Here is a 20685-nt window from a genome sequence, read left to right as displayed (position 1 = left end):
AAGAACAGTCTATGCTCTTAACCTCTGAGCCATCTCTCCAGCCCTAAAAAATTCTTTATATATTCTAGATACTAACCCTCTATCAGATGTATAAATGACAGTTTTTTTTTTTCATATCTACAGGCTGCACTTTGCTTGAATGATGGTGTTCTTGGCTATAGAAGCTTTTCAGCCCCATGAGGCCCCATTTATTAATTGCTGGTCTTTGTGCCTGTGCCGTCAGCATCCTGCTCAGAAAATCCTTTCCTGTGCCAATGAGTTCAAGCCTGTATTAGTCAGGGGTCTCTAGAATACCAGAACTTATAGACTGAATCTCTTTATATATATATGGCATTTATTAGAATCACTTATAGGCTACAGTCCAACTAATCCAACAATGGCTGGCTATGAACAGAAAGTAGAAGAATCTAGAAGTTGCTCAGTCTACAAGGCTGGATGTCTCAGCTGGTCTTCAGTATACCCTGGAATGCCAAAGAAGCAGGCTCTAATGCTCTGGAACTTGCTACCAAGGCAAAAGAGCAAGCAGGCCAAGAGCAAAAGCTTCCTTCTTCCATGTCCTTATATAGACTTCCAGCAGAAGGCATGACTGGGATTAAAGGTGTGTCTTCCTGCCTCAAAATCCTAATCAAAGGTGTCTTCTTCGTACCTCAAAGGTCCAGATTAGAAGTGGATTCACCTATTTCAAACCAAGCAAAAATAAGCTCTCACAGGTGTGCCCTCCATTTCTGGATTGTAGTTCATTCCAGATGTGGTCAAGTTGACAACCAAGAAGAGCAGTCACAGAGCCTATCCCCACTTTCTTCTTAGATGTGTTTTTTATTAGGGTATGTTTGCGACTTCTATAAAGTTTACAAAAGTGCCTCTTTCCACCTTATTTAATTTCATTTTATGAGACAGAGTCTTGCTATACACAGCCCTGGGCAGCCAGCACTTGGCTATGTAATATAGTCTGCCTCAAACATAGACAATCCCCCTACCTCAGTCGTGTGTGTGTGTGTGTGTGTGTGTGTGTGTGTGTGTGTGTGTGTGTGTGAGAGAGAGAGAGAGAGAGAGAGAGAGAGAGAGAGAGAGAGAGAGAGAGAGAGAGAGAGAGGGTCTCTCTATGTAGTCCTGGCTGGCTTGAAATTCACTATGTACACCAGGCTAGCCTTGAACTTAAAGAGATCTGCCTATCTCTGTCTTCCAAGTGCTGGAATTAAAGTCGTGCCCAGCCTGCCTCAGTCTCCTGAGTGTCCTCGAGCATGTGCCACCACATCCAGCCAATGTGCCTCCTATCAGCTATCACTGCTCATTTTCTGCTACACAGTTCTTTCTTTAAACTCAAAACTATGTCACTGGATTGAGCAACCGTGCAACTGAGCCAGAAGGGTGGGTCACACTATACACCCCAAAGACACAGCTGTTTCCAGTCAGATGCTTTAAACCTGGCAGGTCCAAACTGTGGCCCACAGGCCATCTGTGTCTCAGGATAGCTGTGAATGCAGCCCTGAGATATATTTGTAGGTGATATCATGTCACAGTGTCAAACAGCTGGACACTGCTCCTTTAAACCACTCATAAGAACACAGTCTTTAAAGATTTAATTTATGTTCATGTGTGTTAACCTGTGTGAATATATATGTGCTGTGTGCATGCGGTACCTGGAGAGGCCAGAAGAGGGCATCAGATCCCCTTCATCTGGAGTTACAGCAGTTGTGAGACTTGTTGGGAACTAGACCTCTGCAAGAGCAGTAAGCATTCATAACAATTGAGTCATCTCACCGCCCAAAGAATGCATTTTTTTTTTAAACAACCGAGAAAGGACTGAATTACATGAAGTTATTATTAATTTAGAAAGAAGTGACTCGCCCTGCCCCCCCACTGCTGAGAATTGAGCCCAGGCTTTGTGCACACTTTAGAAGTGCTCTACCATTGAGCTACACACCCAACCCAAGATGTAATCTTGTAAAGCTTCCTATCATCCATGTGAGAGAAATACCACGGTGTTGGAAGGTGAAGTGATACACTGTGTCTCTAGATTGCTTTAGACAAGAACAAAACTAGAGGAAGAGAGGAGACATGAAACACAGGTAAACCACGGAACATGTGACAACATAAAGATTGACAGAAATGGGCTGAGTTTAAATAGAAGAGCTAGTCAGTGGTAGGCCTGAGCTAATGACTAAGCAGTTTTAATTAATATAAGCCTCTATATGTTTACTTGGGTCTGAGCAGCTGCAGGACCAGGCGGGACACAGAAAAACTTTCAGCTACAGTTATGAGCCATTATCTTCCTCAGAGTAAATAGCCCTGTTCTTCTAAGCACACTCGGCTCACTATGGAACCCAGGCTGAACAAGACCCCCCTGCCTCTGCCTCCCCAGTGCTGGAATTACAGGCGATCACCACCACGTATGCTCTTCCTCTTTTTTCAACTCCTGTTTAACTTAGATTTCCAACCTGTGGCCAGGAACTTCCCAAGGCAGTCTGCATCACCCTGCAGCTGCTGGGCTGAATCTGCAGACCAAAAACTCCACACGAGCACAAGCATGGCCAACGGCAGCACACCTACCACACACAGGTGACCACAGGTCCCTCCAAACCAACTGTGCCTCCTCTACATCATCATTCTCACCCCACAGCCAGATGGAGGAGGAGCTGTCCCGAGCCCCAGCACAGACATCTACCTGACAGCACATTACTCACAAGCCGTCCACCATTCTGAGGACAATAAATAACCACAAACTTCTTCACATCACCTTCAGGCCAGAGAAACTCCACTAATGTTATAAAGCCATGAAGAGACATGAGACAGCTCTCTGGATTCAGAGACGGGGGTCAGGGGATAGCCACAATAAGCTGGAGAATCCATCTGCCACCCCACCAGCCCACACACTAACCCTGACCCATGCCAGGCTTTCTTGAGTCAACCCTGTGCGTTCCTTATGCCCACCCGGAGGCTGCTTTACGCCACGCTAGCGTAAGTTCACAGTCATGAATAGTCTCCACGCCTTTGTGACAAAAAGTACTCAGAAAGTCAGAGGGATGGCTGGCCGCGGCAGAATGACTTCTGCAAACACAAACTCACTCTGTGATGGAGGCTCAGGGTGCCTCCCAGTCAGTCTGCAGACCTGCGACAGAGCCCAGAAGAGTGTGACGGGAGGAAGCTGAAGGGTGACTCCAATTATAGAACCAACACAACGAGGTGAAACCTGTTCAGTTCCCCAGGCCCAAGAGCCTTGGGGTCAAGACCCTACAGCAAAAGTCCAATACACACCATCCCCTCATTCACTCACAGTCGGGGCACGGTCTCCCCTAGGACCAGGAAGCCTCCTGGGGGCACAGCTGCCATGCTGCTTTTGTTTTTCGTGTGTGTGTGTGTGTGTGTGTGTGTCATGTGTCCAGGTGCCCAGATAGGCCAGAAGAGAACATCAGATCCACTGGAGCAGGATGGAGTTATGGAAGTTGTGAGCTACCCAGTATGGATATTGAGAACCAAACTCCACCCCTGTGGAGTGCAGGAGCACTCTGAACCACGGAGCCACTCGATTCCTCCAGCCCTGTGGAGTGCAGGAGCACTCTGAACCACGGAGCCACTCGATTCCTCCACCCCTGTGGAGTGCAGGAGCACTCTGAACCACGGAGCCACTCGATTCCTCCACCCCTGTGGAGTGCAGGAGCACTCTGAACCACGGAGCCACTCGATTCCTCCAGCCCTGTGGAGTGCAGGAGCACTCTGAACCATGGAGCCACTCGATTCCTCCAGCCCTGTGGAGTGCAGGAGCACTCTGAACCACGGAACTACTCAATTCCTCCAGCCCTGTGGAGTGCAGCACTCTGAACCACGGAACTACTCAATTCCTCCAGCCCCACTGTTGCGCTTTTTGTTTCCCACACCTAGAAGGCTGCCAGTGTAAGAAATATTTGTTTAATTAAGGTATCCAGCTATGAGCCATGCTGTGAACAAACCCCTTGTGGCCACTTATTTTAAGGCGTTTGTGATTCTCTTTGCTCTCCTACAGCACACACAATAAAATCAATGTGGCTCCCTGTGCATTTGTTCTCTGAAGGATCCAAGGATGTGAAAGCGCCGGGAAAGCGTCCCACCAGTGGTATGCATAAGTCACCACGGGAATGCCTCCAGCCCCAGCTCATCCCCTCACTTCATCTGTTTCCAAGCTAGAGGTTGCATAACCCAGATCCCCGAGAGACTTCAGGAAACACAAGCCTGCGGGAAACTTTTAACATCTTGAAACTTAAAGGTCCAGGATTCGGTGTGTATTTTACCACATGATAGCATGTGTGAAACCGACTTTGAAAACGCCGAGCATCTTCTGAGGCTGAGGATGCGGGAGAGCTCAGCTCCACCCCTCCATTGTGTCTCATTACTGTTTGCTCTTGCTCAGGAAGCCACATCCCAGCTATGGCTTTTCAAGATACAGAAAGACGCCTGTGGAACCCAAATGGCCCTTACCAGGTGCATGGTGAAGTCTGGAGTAAAGTGGATGCTGATTTGCCCAGAGGCATACAGGAAATGATCCTCAGAAAATGAAAGGACTAGTTTGCATCTCACCAAGACCTTAACAATCACTACAAGAGGCCATACATGGTGGCATGCACTTTTAATCAATCCCAGCACCTGGGAGGCAGAAGCAGGCAGATCTCTGTGAGTTTGAGGCCAACCTGGTCTACAAAGTGGCTTAGTCCTCAAAAAAAAAAAATTACTATAAGAAAAACTTTGTAGGGAGAGTTCTGAGTCCACAGCCACAGTGATTACACACATTTCTGAGCGTTAAAGCAGTGCTGAGCAGGAGGCTGAAGCCACCAATACAGATGCCCAAGTTAACTCTTTTAATAAATTGATTTATCAGTTAAAAAAAAAAAGCAGGAGATATCCAGGGAGATGGCTCAGTAGGTACAGACACTTGTTTTAGAGATTGATGGCCTGAGTTTGGTCCCCAGGACTCACATGGTATAAGGAGTGCCAGCCTCTGTAAATTATCTTCTGACCTACACACACACACACACACACACACACACACACACACACACACACACACACACTTGTTTTAAAGGAGAAAGAAAATTGTCAAACTTATTGGGAACCAACATCTTGAATGATTTTGCCGCCTGATTGTTTTTCTCAATAAAATTGCAAGCACCTTGAAGACAGATTCTCATCACCGGGACAGCAGATGATCTGCATCTAGAAACCAGGGTCGGCTGGGGACCCTGACTTCCCATGCCGGCTTGCTCTGGCTTTTAGGGTTTCCCTGGCTCATTTGGCTTTATCAGTTGCCTGGTACACTTAGCTCACTAATGTGTCAAGCTCATTAGAAGTGTCAACCTCCCACCCCCAACCTAACCAGCTGGATTCACTCAACCACAGGCTGAGCATCCCTTACCTGAATGCTTGGAACCATGGTGTTTCTGATCTTGGACTTTTTTGGGTTTTATATTAATTACATAGATTTTATTAGTTGAACATCCCTCATCCAAAATTCTAAAATTTCCATAAACCCCAAACCTTTTTTTTTTTTTTTTTTTTTTTTTTTGAGCTAGCCAGTCTGGGGAGGAAAAGCAACAATGTGTGATGACGCAGAACATCCCTCGACTGTTCGGGAGTTGTGAGAAGAACTCCATATTCTGACAACTGTGAGCTGGTGGGGAGCTGGACTCTGAAGGACAGCCCGGAATCAGAGAGCACAGCTGGAGTGACGGGGCATCCAGCCCTGGGCTGTGAAAGCCTCTGGGGCCAGTGTTTGCTGCTGAGGCCTGACAATGGACACAGAAACAAAGCGCTCAGCAGGTAGGGGTCTCTAAGAATCTCCAGTTAGGGTCTGGGTGGCATGCACGAGTCCAGAACACTAACTTTTCTTTTTTGCAAATATTTATTTTCTTTTCTTTTTTTTTTCTTTTTTTTTGGTTTTTTGAGACAGGGTTTCTCTGTGTAGCTTTGGCGCCTGTCCTGGAACTCACTCTGTAGACCAGGCTGGCCTTGAACTCACAGAGGTCCACCTGCCTCTGCCTCCCGAGTGCTGGGATTAAAGGTGTGTGCCACCACCGCCCGGCTCAAATATTTCATTTATTTTGTGTACATGCATGTGGGTGGGGGAGGGGCATGCACGTGCCATGGCATGGTACGAGGGTTCAAAGGACAACTTGTGGAAGCGGGCTGGGAGGTGGTGCAGAGATATGGGGGCACCAGGAGATGGGCTGGGGCAGGGGAAAGGCTATCCCACCAATGTGCGTACGCCACGAGGGCTTGCATCTAAGATGTGGCCCTGGGAAGTGAGTCATTCAGAATCATATTTGTAAGACAAAGTCTGAGTGGAGTCTTCAACTTTCTGAAACACAAGGACATCCACTTACAGATGTGTGGGAGGCAAGGAGTTCCTCACAGGACTCCCATACAACACAAGAGAAAGGAAGTCTCCCATACAGCAAGGGTGGCATGTGAGTCAGCAGAGGAATTTGGGTAGGCACACAGTGCTTCTCTGTCCAGAGGGGTTCCATGTCTGCTCTGCGGGTCACATATGCCTACCCGTCAGCTATTCCAGCCAGGGGCCTTTCTAGACGGTAGTAAACCACAGAGCAGATATGGAAAGGCTGTTAGGGGCCACCCGATATCCATTCTCCCTTTCGTCCCTAGAAACAAACCTAACTAGGAGGCTCAAAGCCAAGGCTCCTACCAGCTCCTTGACAACATAAACAGCTTCTAACAATAAATGGAAGCAGTATACTATGTGAGACTACATAAGAGTCTTTAAACACCTTCCCTGTTCTTCCTTCTATCCTCACACACAGATACGGGCTGGAGAACGCTCAGTGCTAAAGGGGCACTTCCAAAGGACCCCAGTTCAGTTCCCAGCACCCACATCAGGTGGCTCACAGCCACCTATACTGCCAGCTCCAAGGGACCCAATGCCTTCTTCTGGCCCATCATTTACTTGCGCGCGCACGCACGCGCGCACACACACACGGACACACACGGACACACACGGACACATACCCATAAATAAAAAGAAATACTTAAAAATATGAAGAGCTTAGTACAGACACTTCCTACTGCCTTGGAGGAGGACCCAGGCCCATGTGAAAACAGACTTCCCAGGCTTTTCTATAAGCAGAGACTTTCACTGGGCTAGCCTAGGCCTCAGGTTGAGACCGGAATTCAAAGCATGCTTGGCAGCCTCAGGTGCTCTCAAAGTCTTCCCTTTCACAAATAAAACACGCAGCAGCTCCCTCAGAGCACAGCTCCTCCCTCTAAGGTAGCAGCGACTCCCCAGAGCCTAGGAAAAGTCTTATACAGAAAGAGCACACAGCCAATAGTCAGTAATTAACTAAAAAGGCAGTCACAAATCATGAAGGGGTCACTATGGGAATCCACATGGAGGTTCCTTAAAAAACTAAATATAGAACTACCCTACCCTGTGACCCAGTTACACAACTTCCGGGTACATCCTGAAGGACTCTAAGTCAGCGTATCACAGAGATCCCGGGATGCCCACACTCAACATGGGAATGTTCGTGACAGCCGAGTCATAGAGTCACCCTAGATGGTAAAGAAAATGTGGTATGTTATCCGCCATAATGAACAAAGCATGCCATTTGTAAGAAACAGTGGCGGGGTTGGAGACAACCATTGCTCTGGTTACTTGGCTGTCACTGTGACAAAACACTCCAACCAAAAGCAATATGGGGGTAGTGGGTTTACTCCATCTCATGCTGCCAGGCACCCTTTGAAGGAAGTCGGAGCAGGAACTTGAGGCAGGAATCTGAAGGCAGGACTCCTTGCCGATCCACTCAGCATCATCTCTGACCAGGAAACTCACAGTCAAGAACAGTAGGAACCACACAGGGGGCTGATGCAAGCTGGCTCACTCACCGGCTCACGATCAGCTGGCTTTTCTATCTAGTCCAGGACTAGACCTGCCTAGGGATGGAGTCACACACAGTGGGCTGGATCCTCCTGCATCAGCTAATAAGACCACTCCCCTCGGCATGCCCACGGACCAATCTGATCCCGGCAATGCCTCAACTAAGGCTTTCCTCTCAGGTGACTCTGACTCTAGGCTGTCATACTGACAACTGAAACTCACTAGGACCGTCCTGGTAGGTGGAAAGGCAGGTATCATGTGTTTTATCTCTCGTGTGGAAACCAAGCTAAAGAGAGGAAGCAGGTGTGGTTTTGCATGTCTGCAGTCCCAGCACAGCACAGGGAAGATGGGCAGGAGGGTTGTGAGTTCAAGGTTATTCTTGGCTACACAATAAGTTCTGTGCCAGCCTAGGCTACATGAGACTGGTTCTCAAAACAAAAACAAAAATAGACCGAAGCAGGAGACCAAGAGTTCAAAGCCATCCTGGGCTACACAGGGAGACTTGTCTCAAAATAAAACTATTAATTTAATTCTTTTTTAGCAGATAAGATAGAAAAGGGACTACATAAAAGCAGAGGAAAGGGGCCAGTAAATATTATCGAAGATTACCATATACATGTATGAAAGTACTATCATGGCTGGGCGGTGGTGGTGCACGCCTTTAATCCCAGCACTCGGGAGGCAGAGGCAGGCAGATCTTTGTGAGTTCGAGGCTAGCCTGGTCTACAGAGCGAGTTCCAGGAAAGGCACAAAGATACGCAGAGAAACCCTGTCTCCCCCCCCCCCAAAGTACTATCATGAAACCCACTACCTTTTCAATTAACATATGCAAGTAAAGGAAAGAGGGGAGGCAGAAAGTTGAAGCCAGGTGTGGTAGCTCACGAAGCTAATCCCCATACTTCCGTAGGAGGCTGCAGGACTGCCATAAGGTCAAGCCTGGGCTACATAATGAGTTCTAAGGTAGTATAGGCTACAGAGTGAAACTGTCTTAATAAATAAATGAAAGGAGGGCGGGAAGGAGGAGGAGAGGGAGAGAGGAGAAGTCTGCCAAGAGAGAAACCAGGAAGTGGCCGGAGAAGTCAAGGGAAGAAGAAACAGCCTCTGAGGGGCCCAAATTCCAGAAGAATCTTCAGAAGGAGCCAGCTGACGCGGCCTCTCGTGAAGCCCTTTGGAATTCTGTCTGGGGCTGACCAGCTCCCAGCGGCTTTGTTAGTGGGGATTATGGGGCTGAATCTCCAGGCTCGGCGCAGGAGCCCCAGACTCTCTTCACTAGTGCCTAAGCCAGGCTCACCCCCAGCTAAGCAATGGGTCCCTGCAAACCAGGCCTGCAGAGCTCCACAAGCAGTGAGTGAGCCCAAAGGAAGGGCAGCTAACACCCCAAACACTCCTTCACCTGCTGATACCTCAACGCAGCCCCGTTCTTCTGTAGGCTTGCCAGATTCAGCCTATAAATACAAAACACGGGAGGGCTGGAAGGATGGCTTGTGAGAAAATTCCTGGAAAGATGCTGAGGCTACCAAGGCGGACTGGCTGATTAAGGCTGCAGTGATGCACAGAGGTTGGAATGCTGCAGGTCCAGAGGTCAATCACCTTATCTCAGGCTAGCTGTAGGCCCCTGGATAGCCATTCCTCGCCTAGTCAGTATCAGAACATCTTGTGACTAACAGATAAGAACCTTTCGGAATTTATTTACTTAGCAGACCACTAGCTTCCACCAAGCCAAAAGCTAAGAATGTCATCAGATAGCTTCTCAGGCCCAAAGGAGGCTTACCAAACTTGCTGTACCTGCCTCTCTAATGCACCTACCAGTGTGTGTGTGTGTGTGTGTGTGTGTGTGTGTGTGTGTGTGTGCCTTGATTTATAACTTCTATGTTTTGTTATTATAAAACTACATGAGCCAGGTGTGGTGGCACACACCTTTAATCCCAGCACTGTGGCGGTAGAGGCAGGTAGATCTCTGTGAGTTGGAGGCCAGCCTGGTCTACAGTGAGTTCCAGGACAGCCAGGGCTACACAGAGAAACCCTGTCTCAATGGAAAACAAAACAAAACAAATAAAAAACTCGGCAAAACTGCTTCTGTATGGGAACACGGAACCTGGGGTAACCTAGTTCTGAGTTTCTGGGGCCTTGGTCACTCAAATCTAGCTCCAGAATAAACTTACTCCCTTTGAGGTGAGAGCTGTGTTTTTACATCAGCATGTTCTTGCACAGGCTGACGGTAATCTCCTGTCCTCTGAAGTGCCGGGAGTACAGCTGTGTGTGTGTCATCATGCCTTGGGGTTCTTTCTTTTTCTTTTCTTTTTTTTTGTGGGGGGCACTTCTGGCTCTCAAACCAGGGCTTTGAACATACTAGTGAAATATTTTACTGAGCTACATTCCAAATCCAGGTAATTCATCAGGTCCTTTAGGGTCAGTTGTCATGGGAAGGAAATGGGGAAATATCACTAGTGGGGGTGGGGAAAAGAAAAAGTAGAAAAGCAGGGGCACCCCCAAAGTGAAAAAACAGGAACTGAAAATGTACCAAAGTGCTCTTGAGGAACCCTGCCCTCTGGCCAGAGCTCAAATCATGTTGCCTGACAGCAAAAAAGGCCTACTGTATTGACCAAACTAGTTACAGAAACACAAAAATCCTGAGTTTCTGTAACTTCACCTTGTCACTCTTTCCAGGGAATGCCTGTGGTGTGCGGAGAGGGAGGGAAGGGAACTGTCCCCTCCAGGACCACGTTCTAGTAAAAACAGGAAGCACAAGTGGGTGTGGTGGTTCTGGCTCTCACCTCAGCACTCAGGAGGCAGAGGCAGGAGGATTGCAAGTTCCAGGCCTGCTTGAGTCACAGCAAGATCCTGTCACTGTCCATCCTCAACCTGTTATCTGATAAAATACACAGCAGCCACTAGAAATATGTAAGGTGCTCTGTGGACTCAGACAGCACAGCGGACTCCACAACACGGGTTCCCTTCTCACGACTGTTCTGTGGTGCCCATCTGCCGCCTACCCAGCAGGGCTGGTTGGGAATCGGCCATGCCCCAGAGAGAGAAAAGCAAGCCGTTGGTACATAGTTCCAAGTATGGCAATGGGCGCCTCCTGCCTCCCTGCCTGCCTGCGATTTTCACAGCCAGTCAGCCCTCTGTGCCAGCCTTCCTGCCCCCTGCACTCTGGGAAGGGTCAAGTGCAAGTGTGTCCACACCAGAGAAACCTCCTCCAGATGGGCCATACCATATCTATTTCTAGCTCTAGCCCTGGGCCAGGATGCCTGAGGCAGAGCTCACTAGCTAAGCAGGAGGTGCAGTCAACCCCAAGGTGTGGAACAGTTCACTCCAGCCAAGACATGCCCCTCTGTGTAGGGGCTTTGGCCTGGCATAGGCTGCCACTCATCTCCGGAGCCCATTCTAATTCAAAAGTGCTGGCTTCAGTCAGGTGTGATGCTGCACATCTTTAATCTCAACTCTTGGCAGGCGGATCTCTGTGAATTTCATAGTTTTAGGCCAGCTTGGTCACAACACAGCAAGTTCCAGGCCAGCTAGAGCTACATAGTGAGACCCTGTCTCAAAAACATATAAATATTGGCTTCTTGGGCATGGTGGCACACACTAGTATCCCAATGCTTGGGAGGCTGAGGCAGGAGGATCAGAAATTCAAGGACATCCTGGACTACATAATGAAAACCTAAAGAAAAAAAAAAAAAAGGCCGAGCATGGTAACCCATATCTTTAATTTCAGCCTTCTGAAGGTAAAGACAGATCTCCATGTGCCCAAGGCCAGGCCAGCCTGGTCTACATAGGGAGTCCCAGGCTAGCCAAGGACTACATAGCAAGACCTTGTCTCAAAACACCAAAAAACAAAGACAAAGAGGGAAAAAAAAAATCTAGGGTTCCAAAATGCTCTCTCTTTCCCAGACTCTCCAGCCAAGACTGCCAGGCAGGGCACATCCTCTGGGCAGGGGAGAGGGAAGCTTCCACTTCCTCCACGCCGTAAATCACTCTGCTTTGAGGCAAATACCCCCTCACTCCACTACACCCTTACTTCGGGCATCACGGATGACGCAGTTCACAGAAACTGCCCTCTGGCCACCAAGAGGAATGTGACCAGGGCCACAGGGATGTACGTCATCAAGCCGGACCTCCTCACCCAAGTCCCACAGTGAGAACTGACTGGGCAGAAATTAAAATGGGAAGAAGGAGATATGATGAAGCCGGGCTGAAGTTCCAAGAGACGAACAGTGTGCTGTGAAGGCCCCGGGGTTAAAACAAGCAAACGCCTCTACACCACTGGCCAGCGAGATGATTCAGTGCACAAAGACGATTTCCACCAAGCCTGGCAAACCCGTGTTCAATCTCCGGGACCCACATGGCGGAAAGAGAAAACTGACTCCTAAAAATGGTGCTCTGATCACTCCACTTACATGCCATGGCCCATGTGCTCATGAACAGACAGACAGGCCCACATCACTAAATGTAAAATTGAAAAACAAAAGGAGGGGCTTCTGGCTGCCCCAGCCCAGAAGAGGCAGGTAGCAGAGAGTGAGGTGCCTGTAGACACCAGTCTGCTGTGTGCCCTGCGTGTCTCCTCAGTTTGCCGTGGGTTGGCCAGCCATGACTATACAGTCCCTAAGTGCCCACAATGTGCCTACCATCAGGCGGCAGCCAGAACCGGGCAAACCAGGGTCGGATCCTTGCCGGTCTCCTCTCAGGGTCTGGGCACCACACTGTACTTCCTCAGCCTGTCACGTCTCTGAGCATGAGGAAGCTAATCCCCCTCTGACACCTTTATAGAACTGCTCTAACTGCCACAGGCTCAGCTGCCGGTACCTCCTCAGTCACTCAGGACTGCGGTGCCTCGTGGCCAGCTTAACCTCCCCAAGCCTGTTCCAAAAGGAAGTGCCCTCAAGTGTGTAAAAGAGTACCTTCACCTCTCTCCTCCATCTTTAACCTCTGACCCTTGGCTTTCCACACACATCCCGTCTTACTCTCCCTATCACTGAATTTCCTGCCTTTTCAAGATGTCGTCCCACTGAGGCATCCAGCCACCTCCGCCCAATTGTTCTGAGAAACGACACACACACCCCAAGACCCTCTGACAGCTTCCTCTTGGCCAGGCAGACCAGCACACAGTCTTGACCCCAGCTAACTACTTAGTCATTTGGCATTAACCGGCCTCCTGTTCTCTCAGAGGAGGCCTCCAAACTGGAAAGGTTTGGGTAGAGGCCCAAGACCAATCTTTAGGCTCCAACATTACTTTTATCATTTATAAAATGAGGAGGAGGAGCGGGGGAGAGCTGGAAAGATGGCTGAGTGGTTTAGAGTACTTAACTGCTCTTCCAGAGGACCCAATTCGAATCCCGGCACCAATAGCTCACAAACCACCTGAAACTCCAGTTCCAGGAGATCTGACACTCTCTTCTGGCCTCAGAGGGTCCCAAGGTACTGCACACAGACATACGTGCAAGCAAAACACTCATGCACATAAAATTAAAATAAATAAATCTTAAAAAAAAAAAAAAAAAAAAGGAGGGGAGCTAATGATACCAAGCACGACACCTACCACAGTTAGAGCTGAGTGAAGTGCTGCTGTTGACCTGGGCCTGGTGGTTCACCCTGGCAATCCTAGCACATGGAAGACCAGCTTAGGCTACCCTGACTCAAAACAAAACAAATTTAAGATGGTGCTCCAGCACTCTCCTGCACACGGCCCCCTCCACGCCCCAGCGGATCTGCGGCTTGTACAGATCTCTCTCACGGCCCTTCATGCTCCATCCCTGAGTGGTCCTTCAGCTCCCTTGGTCTCTTTTCCCAGGCCCTTGGGCGGACATACTTAGTCATGTTCACATTTATGCCATTTTCTCCCTTAGACCTCTGTTCTCCTGCCATCCCCACAGCCTCTTTCTTGGCCCACAGGACTCAAGCACGCTGGTCTCCCAGGCTTTCCTGGTCAGTAGCATCCCACTGAGATGTCATTCCCCATGTGGTGGTGGGCACATTACCAACTGAGCCCCCAGCTCTTTACTTAGCAAGCCCAGGTGATCTCCATCACTCCCAGATTCCATACCTGCAACTGTACCTGTATTCTCTCTTTAAGCTTTCCTGTAACCCTGAACCAACGCTTGGGATGCTCCCAGGATCACTGAGACACATGCAGGGAGTGACAGCAGCAGCAGGCCATCTCAGACATGAGCTGAGGTGACTCTCTGCCTTGTTTCTGCTCTCACACAGTCAACAAGGCCCCTCTCTCCACAGTCTATTTAGTGCCATGTGTTTCACATTTTTGTGATTTTTTGCTGTTTAAATTAGCCTCAAAGGGCAGCAGTAAAGCGATTCTGGTGCTGGTGAGCACAGGAGTGTGATACATACCTCATGGAGCAGAGAGAGGCGTGTGCTAGCTGAGCCTCACACAAGCGTGAGTTACAGACCTGTTGGCCATGAGTCGGTTAATGAACCAACTGTGTAATGCACACCCATAAAAAGGAAGAGGAAAACTGCCAATATGAACGCGTTCGCTCTCTTACGTGCTGGAGGAGCATCTGCAGTTCATAATGAAGCTACAGATAAGATGGGAAAGCGGCTGCATTTGTGGGATGCATTTGGTCTTGACGTCTCATATCCCCTCCCAGCCATTAAAGGTCTGTTTCTTGCTCTAGCCTAGATTGTTTGGTATTTTTGTTTGGGTTTTATTGTTGTATTTTTTTAAAAAGACGTATCTTCATTATTCTTAATTATGTGTGTATGTGTGTGGCATCCGATCCCCTGGAGCTGGAATTACAAGAGTTGTGAACCGTCAGGTGTTGGTGCTGAGAACTAGTAGGGTCCTCACCAAGAGCAGCACATGTGCTTAAGCGTTAAGCCATCTCTCTAGCTATTGTATCTTTTTAAGGATCCACCACAGATATACAGTATTCAACAGAAAGAATATCTAGAATAATGCATTCTCTAACTAATGCTTCCAGGACACTAAATCAATCACCAGGGTAAATCACACACCCAAATGCCTAAGGGTGAAGGTCCTTTTTCTCCACCTCCTGGAATGGTACTGACCATGTGACCCACTCCAACCAGAAGGATATCAACAAACTAATCAAGCAGAGACCTAGGAAGGGCATGCTCTTTCTGCTCCTGAAATCCAACACCATGTGAAAGGACCAGTCTGTCCTGTTGAATGAGAGACAGTCACCCCTGCCACCCAGGTGACAACCAACCAAGTCTAACAAATGAGGCCATCCAAGATGAGCCACACGCAGCCAACCGTGTACACACAAGACTGGAAAAAACACTGCCCGGCAAAGCCATAAGCTAAATAGTGTTTCAAGCCACTAAGTCACAGTGCTTTGATTTGTAGCAAAAGCTAGCTGACAGACGAGTCCATTTTATGAGAAGAGGGAGGCTCAGGCTTGAAGAGACCTGCTGAACTAACCAGTGACCTGGGATTCTAAGCCATTCAGCCTGGCTTCATAGGCCAAGCTTTGCCAGCTCTCCAGCCAAGTCACTCTACAAATTTCAAATGTTTCCTCACTTAGTGACTCTTCTGGAGAAGGTTAAATGTAGAACGTGGCCTTAAGTGGCCCCATAAACACCCAACATGCAGCGCTGAGCTTTGACCTTGTCATTTTGTGCTGACGCTGCCCTTACGGACTACAAAGGGCTCTGCCCTCTCCTGACGCATTCCAAACATTTAAAATTAACAAGACTGCCAGTGCTGACAGATGCACTGGATGTGGTCATACAGGCAGGAGAGTAACATTCCCCCCTGAAAACGGAGGGGGGGCTGTGGGGCGGCTCAGAGGGTAAAGGAGCTCTGACCACCACGCCCGGTTACCTGAGTGTGATCCACAGCACCCACACCGGAGAAGGGAGCGGACTCCTGCAGGGGTACTCTGACCTCCACGTGTGGGCTGTGGCACCATGCTCCACCCCCATACACACAAAATAAATGAATACACACAAAATAATTTTTTAAAAGAAGGGAGCCGGGCATGGTGGCCCACATCTTTAATCTCAACACCGGGGAGGCCGAGGCAGGGAGATCTCTGTGAAGTCAGTTGGTTCTACATGGTAAGACTCTGTCTCAATAAACAGACGAATACACGAAGGGAACTCTGACATGTGACACACTTCGGGTGAACACTAGGGACCTATGTCAAATGAAATGAGCCAGTCACAAACGCTGAACATTCCTCAGTACCTCGATACTTACGAGGCATCTAGAGTAGGAAAGCTCCTAGGAGAGGAAGCAGAAGGATGGTTGCCCAGGTCTGTGCAGAGAGAGGAATGGGGAGCGATTGTGTAGTCATGGCTACAGAACCTGAGCTGGAGAGGGGAAAAAGTTCTGGTGCTCTGGGATGCATAACCAAGTAAATGTCGATGCCACTGAACCAGCAAACTTTAAAACGGTTCAGTGGGAATTTTCTTGTTATAGATGTTTTACCAATTTAAAAAGAGAAAGCAAAAAACAAAAACAAAAACAAAAACAAAAAAACCCAGCAAATAAACAAAAGTTGCTCTGCCAGTGATAACATGGCAGGTCCTAGACTCCTGCTGGGGCAATCAGACCCCGCAGAGCAGAGCAAGCAGAGGCCATGCCACAGGGCCCTCACCCTCGTGCTGACAGCCTTGGAAACAGCTTGGGCCCCAGCACAAAAGCTCCCAAAGAAATCAAAGCCAGCCCCCTGCCCCCCAGCCCAGCTCAGAAAAGATGGCAAGGTCTGGCTTCTCTTGGTCTAACTTGGACTTGGTCTCAGGGTCACAAAGATGGCCTGATTTATTGTCAGGAAAACGATTTGACATTGAGAACGAGGCAATGTAGAGTTCTGACACAGGGCTACAATTTCTGCTGGTCCTATGACTACGTCTTTCTAAACTCTTTACAGAAAGCCAAGTCGTAGGAAAGGTTTTTCTCCTTGAGAGTACCCTGTGGGATTCAATGGGATGCTGGAGGGGGATACAGGCAGTCCAAATGTGTGAAACCACCTGTGAAGAGGGAAAGGCAGAGGAGGAGGGAGGGGAGGAGGGAGGGGAGGAGGGAGGGAGTAAGCCAGTTCTAAATTTTCCACAATAAATTCTTAAAAAAAAAAAAAAGACACTGAAACCCAAGCTCATTCAGGACTCCACTGTCAGACATGTCCTCTCGATTCAGTCCTAAGAACAATGCCTCCTCCAGCATTTCAAGAACGGGATGCAGCTCAGGATGCACACTTGGAGGAAGCGCTGGGAGGAGGCAGAGGAAGAAAACAGGAACCCCACTTGGCAGCAGCTCAGCTGAGGTGGGACACTCTCCTACCATCAGGAAGGTCACGGGGGGGGGGGGGGGGGGGGGGGGGGGGCAGTCACAACATCTGGCTCAAGCGCAGGGAACCTGTCACCCACAGAATGAAATGTTAACATCCTGCCTGAGCCTTCGCATGCTTCCAGTTCCTCCATTAGAGACCAAAGTCCCTTGGAACCGAGGGCAGTGGCATCCCAATCCTTCTCCCCACTTCCCACCAGCAAGCAAGGAAGAGGTCAGTGAGAGGCTTTGCATGCTCAGCTCCACTCCAAGCCCCTCAAGACTCATCTGGGCTCTGCCCATTGCAGCCAGACACCTGCGGGATCTGGCATTATCTGGCTATAGCTGATAACAATAGTTGCCCAAGGGCCTCAGAGATCATGATTGTCATCCTTAGTGGCAAAAGAGAAGGAGGGGATATGTCACAATCCACTGCTTCCCAGCAGATGAGGTGCCTCCCAGTACAGTTCTCTCCCACCCCTACCCCTGTCCCAAAGGAGATTTGGGGTACAGAAGAGAAAAAGAGGCTGTAAAACCCACTCAGGTGTGGTAGTAGCCAGATGAGGCCCCACCCACCAAGTATGATTTGGATAACGGCAACCAGACCGCTTTGCTCCCCCAGCTATGAGCAGGAAAGCGTGGTTTGGAGGGATGTGAGTGGTGAGGAGGGGGAGAATTCTAAGTTAGGGGAGGATGTGCATTGGCTGGTGGTTCCCCACGCCCATCATTCACATGTTTGTTCATGGATTCCTTCTGTATGCAATACCCTAGACAAAATTCCATGTATGCGGAGCTTCGCTCACTGAACACTCAAACTCGACACATCAGGAGGTGAGAAGTGCTTCTCAGGGGTCATTCTGCCTGGTGCCTCTCGGGCAGCCACTAGGAGAGAAGAATGCACAAGCTGGGGGACACATTCACAATGTCCATGAGTCCAGCTCTCCAACTGAGAGGACTCAGTCACGTGGCAAGAGCCATCCAGTTATCAGCACCCATACAGTATCAATGGTGTCATGAGCTGGAATGGAGCTGATGAGGGCAGGGTATAGGAAAACTGATCAAATACAGCCATCCTTGTACAAAGTCAGAGCCATTTCACATGGGACGAGTGCTTCTAACCTTCTGTGGGAGATACAGAAACCAAAGGGTGACCCCCAAATGCAGGTGGGGGCAGTGGGCGGAGGAGACATCTGCAGGCCACCTTACCTGCCTGGCCACCCTGCGGGCCTCCCAGTAAGGCTTCGAGTCCTCCACAGCTTTGCCGATTTTCTTCACCAGTTCGTCTAGTTTTACCGTCGCCTCGACCAGGACAGATCGGAATTTCTGGCGTGCGTCCTGTAGCCAGGGGGAAGATGGAGGAAATACCATCAGGCTGAGGAAGGAAGCTGCAAACATCTGCTGCATCTGACCAGAAACACCTGGAAGGAACTCAATGCCAGGCTTGGCACCATCCAAAACCTGTCAGCCATTCTAAGAAGGGGCCAAAATCCACACTGTCCAATCAATGGCTGCCACCAGCTACATGAGAGCTTCAAGCTGGTCATGTGACTGAGAAGAAAATGTATTTGCAACTTACTTAAACGTTAAGCTTTTCAGTCATTCACTCATCCACTTATCCATCCAGAATAGTCTTACTATGGCATTGAACTCTGAAAGCTTCCTGCCTCCACCTGCGCAGTGCTGAGATTTAATAGGCATTCACCACCACACCCTGCAATTTATGTATTTTATTTCTGTAATTTAAAAACCTTGTAAAAAATGTGTCTGGTTGCTGGGCAGTGGTGGCGCACACCTTTAATGCGAGCACTTGGGAGGCAGAGGCAGACAGATCTCTGGGAGTTTGAGGCCAGCCTGGTCTACAGAGCGAGTTCCAGGACAGAGAAATTTTGTCTCAAAAAACAAAAACATATGTTAGACAGCCCTGTGTATGTTAAAACCTTCTTGGTCCTCTGGGGAAGATCTCTCAGTCGCCTTTGGTGGCTTCAGTTGATATGACCGGACCGTTTCCCACACTCCCACAGAGCCCCAAGCCTTGGGACTCACAAATGTTAAACAGAGTGCAGGTGTACCACACGCAGGACCCTGACCTCAGGGCACTTCCATCTGAGGGTACGCCCATTCTAGAGCCACCAGCAGCAGAGACAGACCCTCACTAGACCAGCTGCTCCACAGGGCTCCTAGAAACCTTCAAAGGAGTAGGGAGGATCTACACAGAAGCCTGAGGGGGAAGAGAAACTTGAGGGTGCAGGTGGGGGGGGGGGCGACTTATCCCAAGAAGAACACAATGGCTTACTTGGCTGAGAAGAGGAAGGGAAGGACAATTTTGTTTGCAGGCATCTAAGGGAGCCAGATGTCTGCAACCTGGACAAGGCCTTCCTCCAATTAACCTTGAGAACTTGTGTTGTACATGTGGAATTGTAGGGCCTCGTGGAGCTAAAGAGGCTTGGCTTAGTTCTCCTAGTTCGTACCCTTATCATCTCAAGCTATGGGCTTGGAAGGAGGGTATGACAATGTTGCTGGCCTTTCAGAACACGAGGGTGTGGTCTCTGCTGACCTTGGGAGCTCCTGAGCCCAAACCCCACTTCTGACACAGGCTTTTGCCCCAGTTCTGGTCACTGTCATCACGGTTTTGGTGGTGCACCCAACCATCTCTTCCTCATTGAAACCTTCCCCCTTGGAGGAAGATGGGAAGTCCACAAGCTTACACAGTTCAGGATGCCCTGAACGTTACAGCGTCCGTGAGCCCTGCACCCTTGGTTACATAAGCCCCAAGCAAGGGCTGGCAAGCCTCGGGTGGAGCTAGCTGTCTGCGGCTGTTTGCCCAGCTCCAGACTCTGTGAGTCATCACCCATGCTGGGCCAGGCTACTACAGGTGGGTTTTTTGAGACAGGATCTCCCTCAGCAGCCCAAACTGACCTTGAACTCACAACCCTCCAGCCTTGGCCTCCCTGGGAGGCTGGGATCATAGTGTGTGATGAATTTCAGGAAAAATGACCTGATCATATTTGGGTCTTTTCAAACTGTCACAGGGCTTTGAGTACTTCTCAAGGTGCCTTGGGCAGTTCTTTAGGGCTCATGAGCCTGGCTAATATCCTTCTGTGATTCTCTGTCCTGAAAATGTGACCAGTCAAGAGAATGTGGGTGGGGAGGGGGACAGATTTGACAACCACATTTCCCCAGCAGGGAACTACACACCTGGGCATCACGTGATCGGCTCCATCCAACCACCACATATCTATTCATCAAAGTGGTCGCAGCTAACAAGGTCATCTTTCCCGAGACCAAGTGATCTAGTTCTTAATATTGCCAGATATTGTGGCTACTTGAGTGATAATTCCCCCCAAAGTACTGAGGTATGGGAGCCCACAAACCAAAATCTTTCCCCTCTGCCCAATCTAACAGCCTCAAGCCCATGGCTCAGTCTCTGATGGAGCAAGTCTGGGCCCAGGTGTGGTCAAGTGACCCAGGCTAGCCAATCAGCAATGCATACTCCTAGCCACAGTGATTGTGGAGGGGGGGGAGCGGCCAAGAAATTAGAACTAATGAGACTATGAGACTTTATTCTAAAGATTTTCTG

At 49.2% G+C, this 20685-nt stretch overlaps 1 protein-coding gene across 1 annotated transcript in view; it reads right to left on the bottom strand.

Annotated features, from left to right (window-relative positions):
* The window catches only part of Sh3bp5 (SH3 domain binding protein 5), a 67793-nt gene that overhangs the window by 22362 nt on the left and 24746 nt on the right, over positions 1-20685 (bottom strand). The window contains exon 3 of the mRNA XM_059273896.1: positions 18315-18443. Within this exon, the coding sequence (XP_059129879.1) occupies positions 18315-18443 (129 nt within the window). The remainder of the gene's footprint in view (positions 1-18314; positions 18444-20685) is intronic.

The sequence above is a fragment of the Peromyscus eremicus genome, chromosome 9, assembly GCF_949786415.1.
Source record: "Peromyscus eremicus chromosome 9, PerEre_H2_v1, whole genome shotgun sequence".
Lineage (NCBI taxonomy): Eukaryota > Metazoa > Chordata > Mammalia > Rodentia > Cricetidae > Peromyscus > Peromyscus eremicus.
Note: the sequence above shows the minus strand (reverse complement) of the source record. Positions and strands in the feature narration are given on the sequence as shown.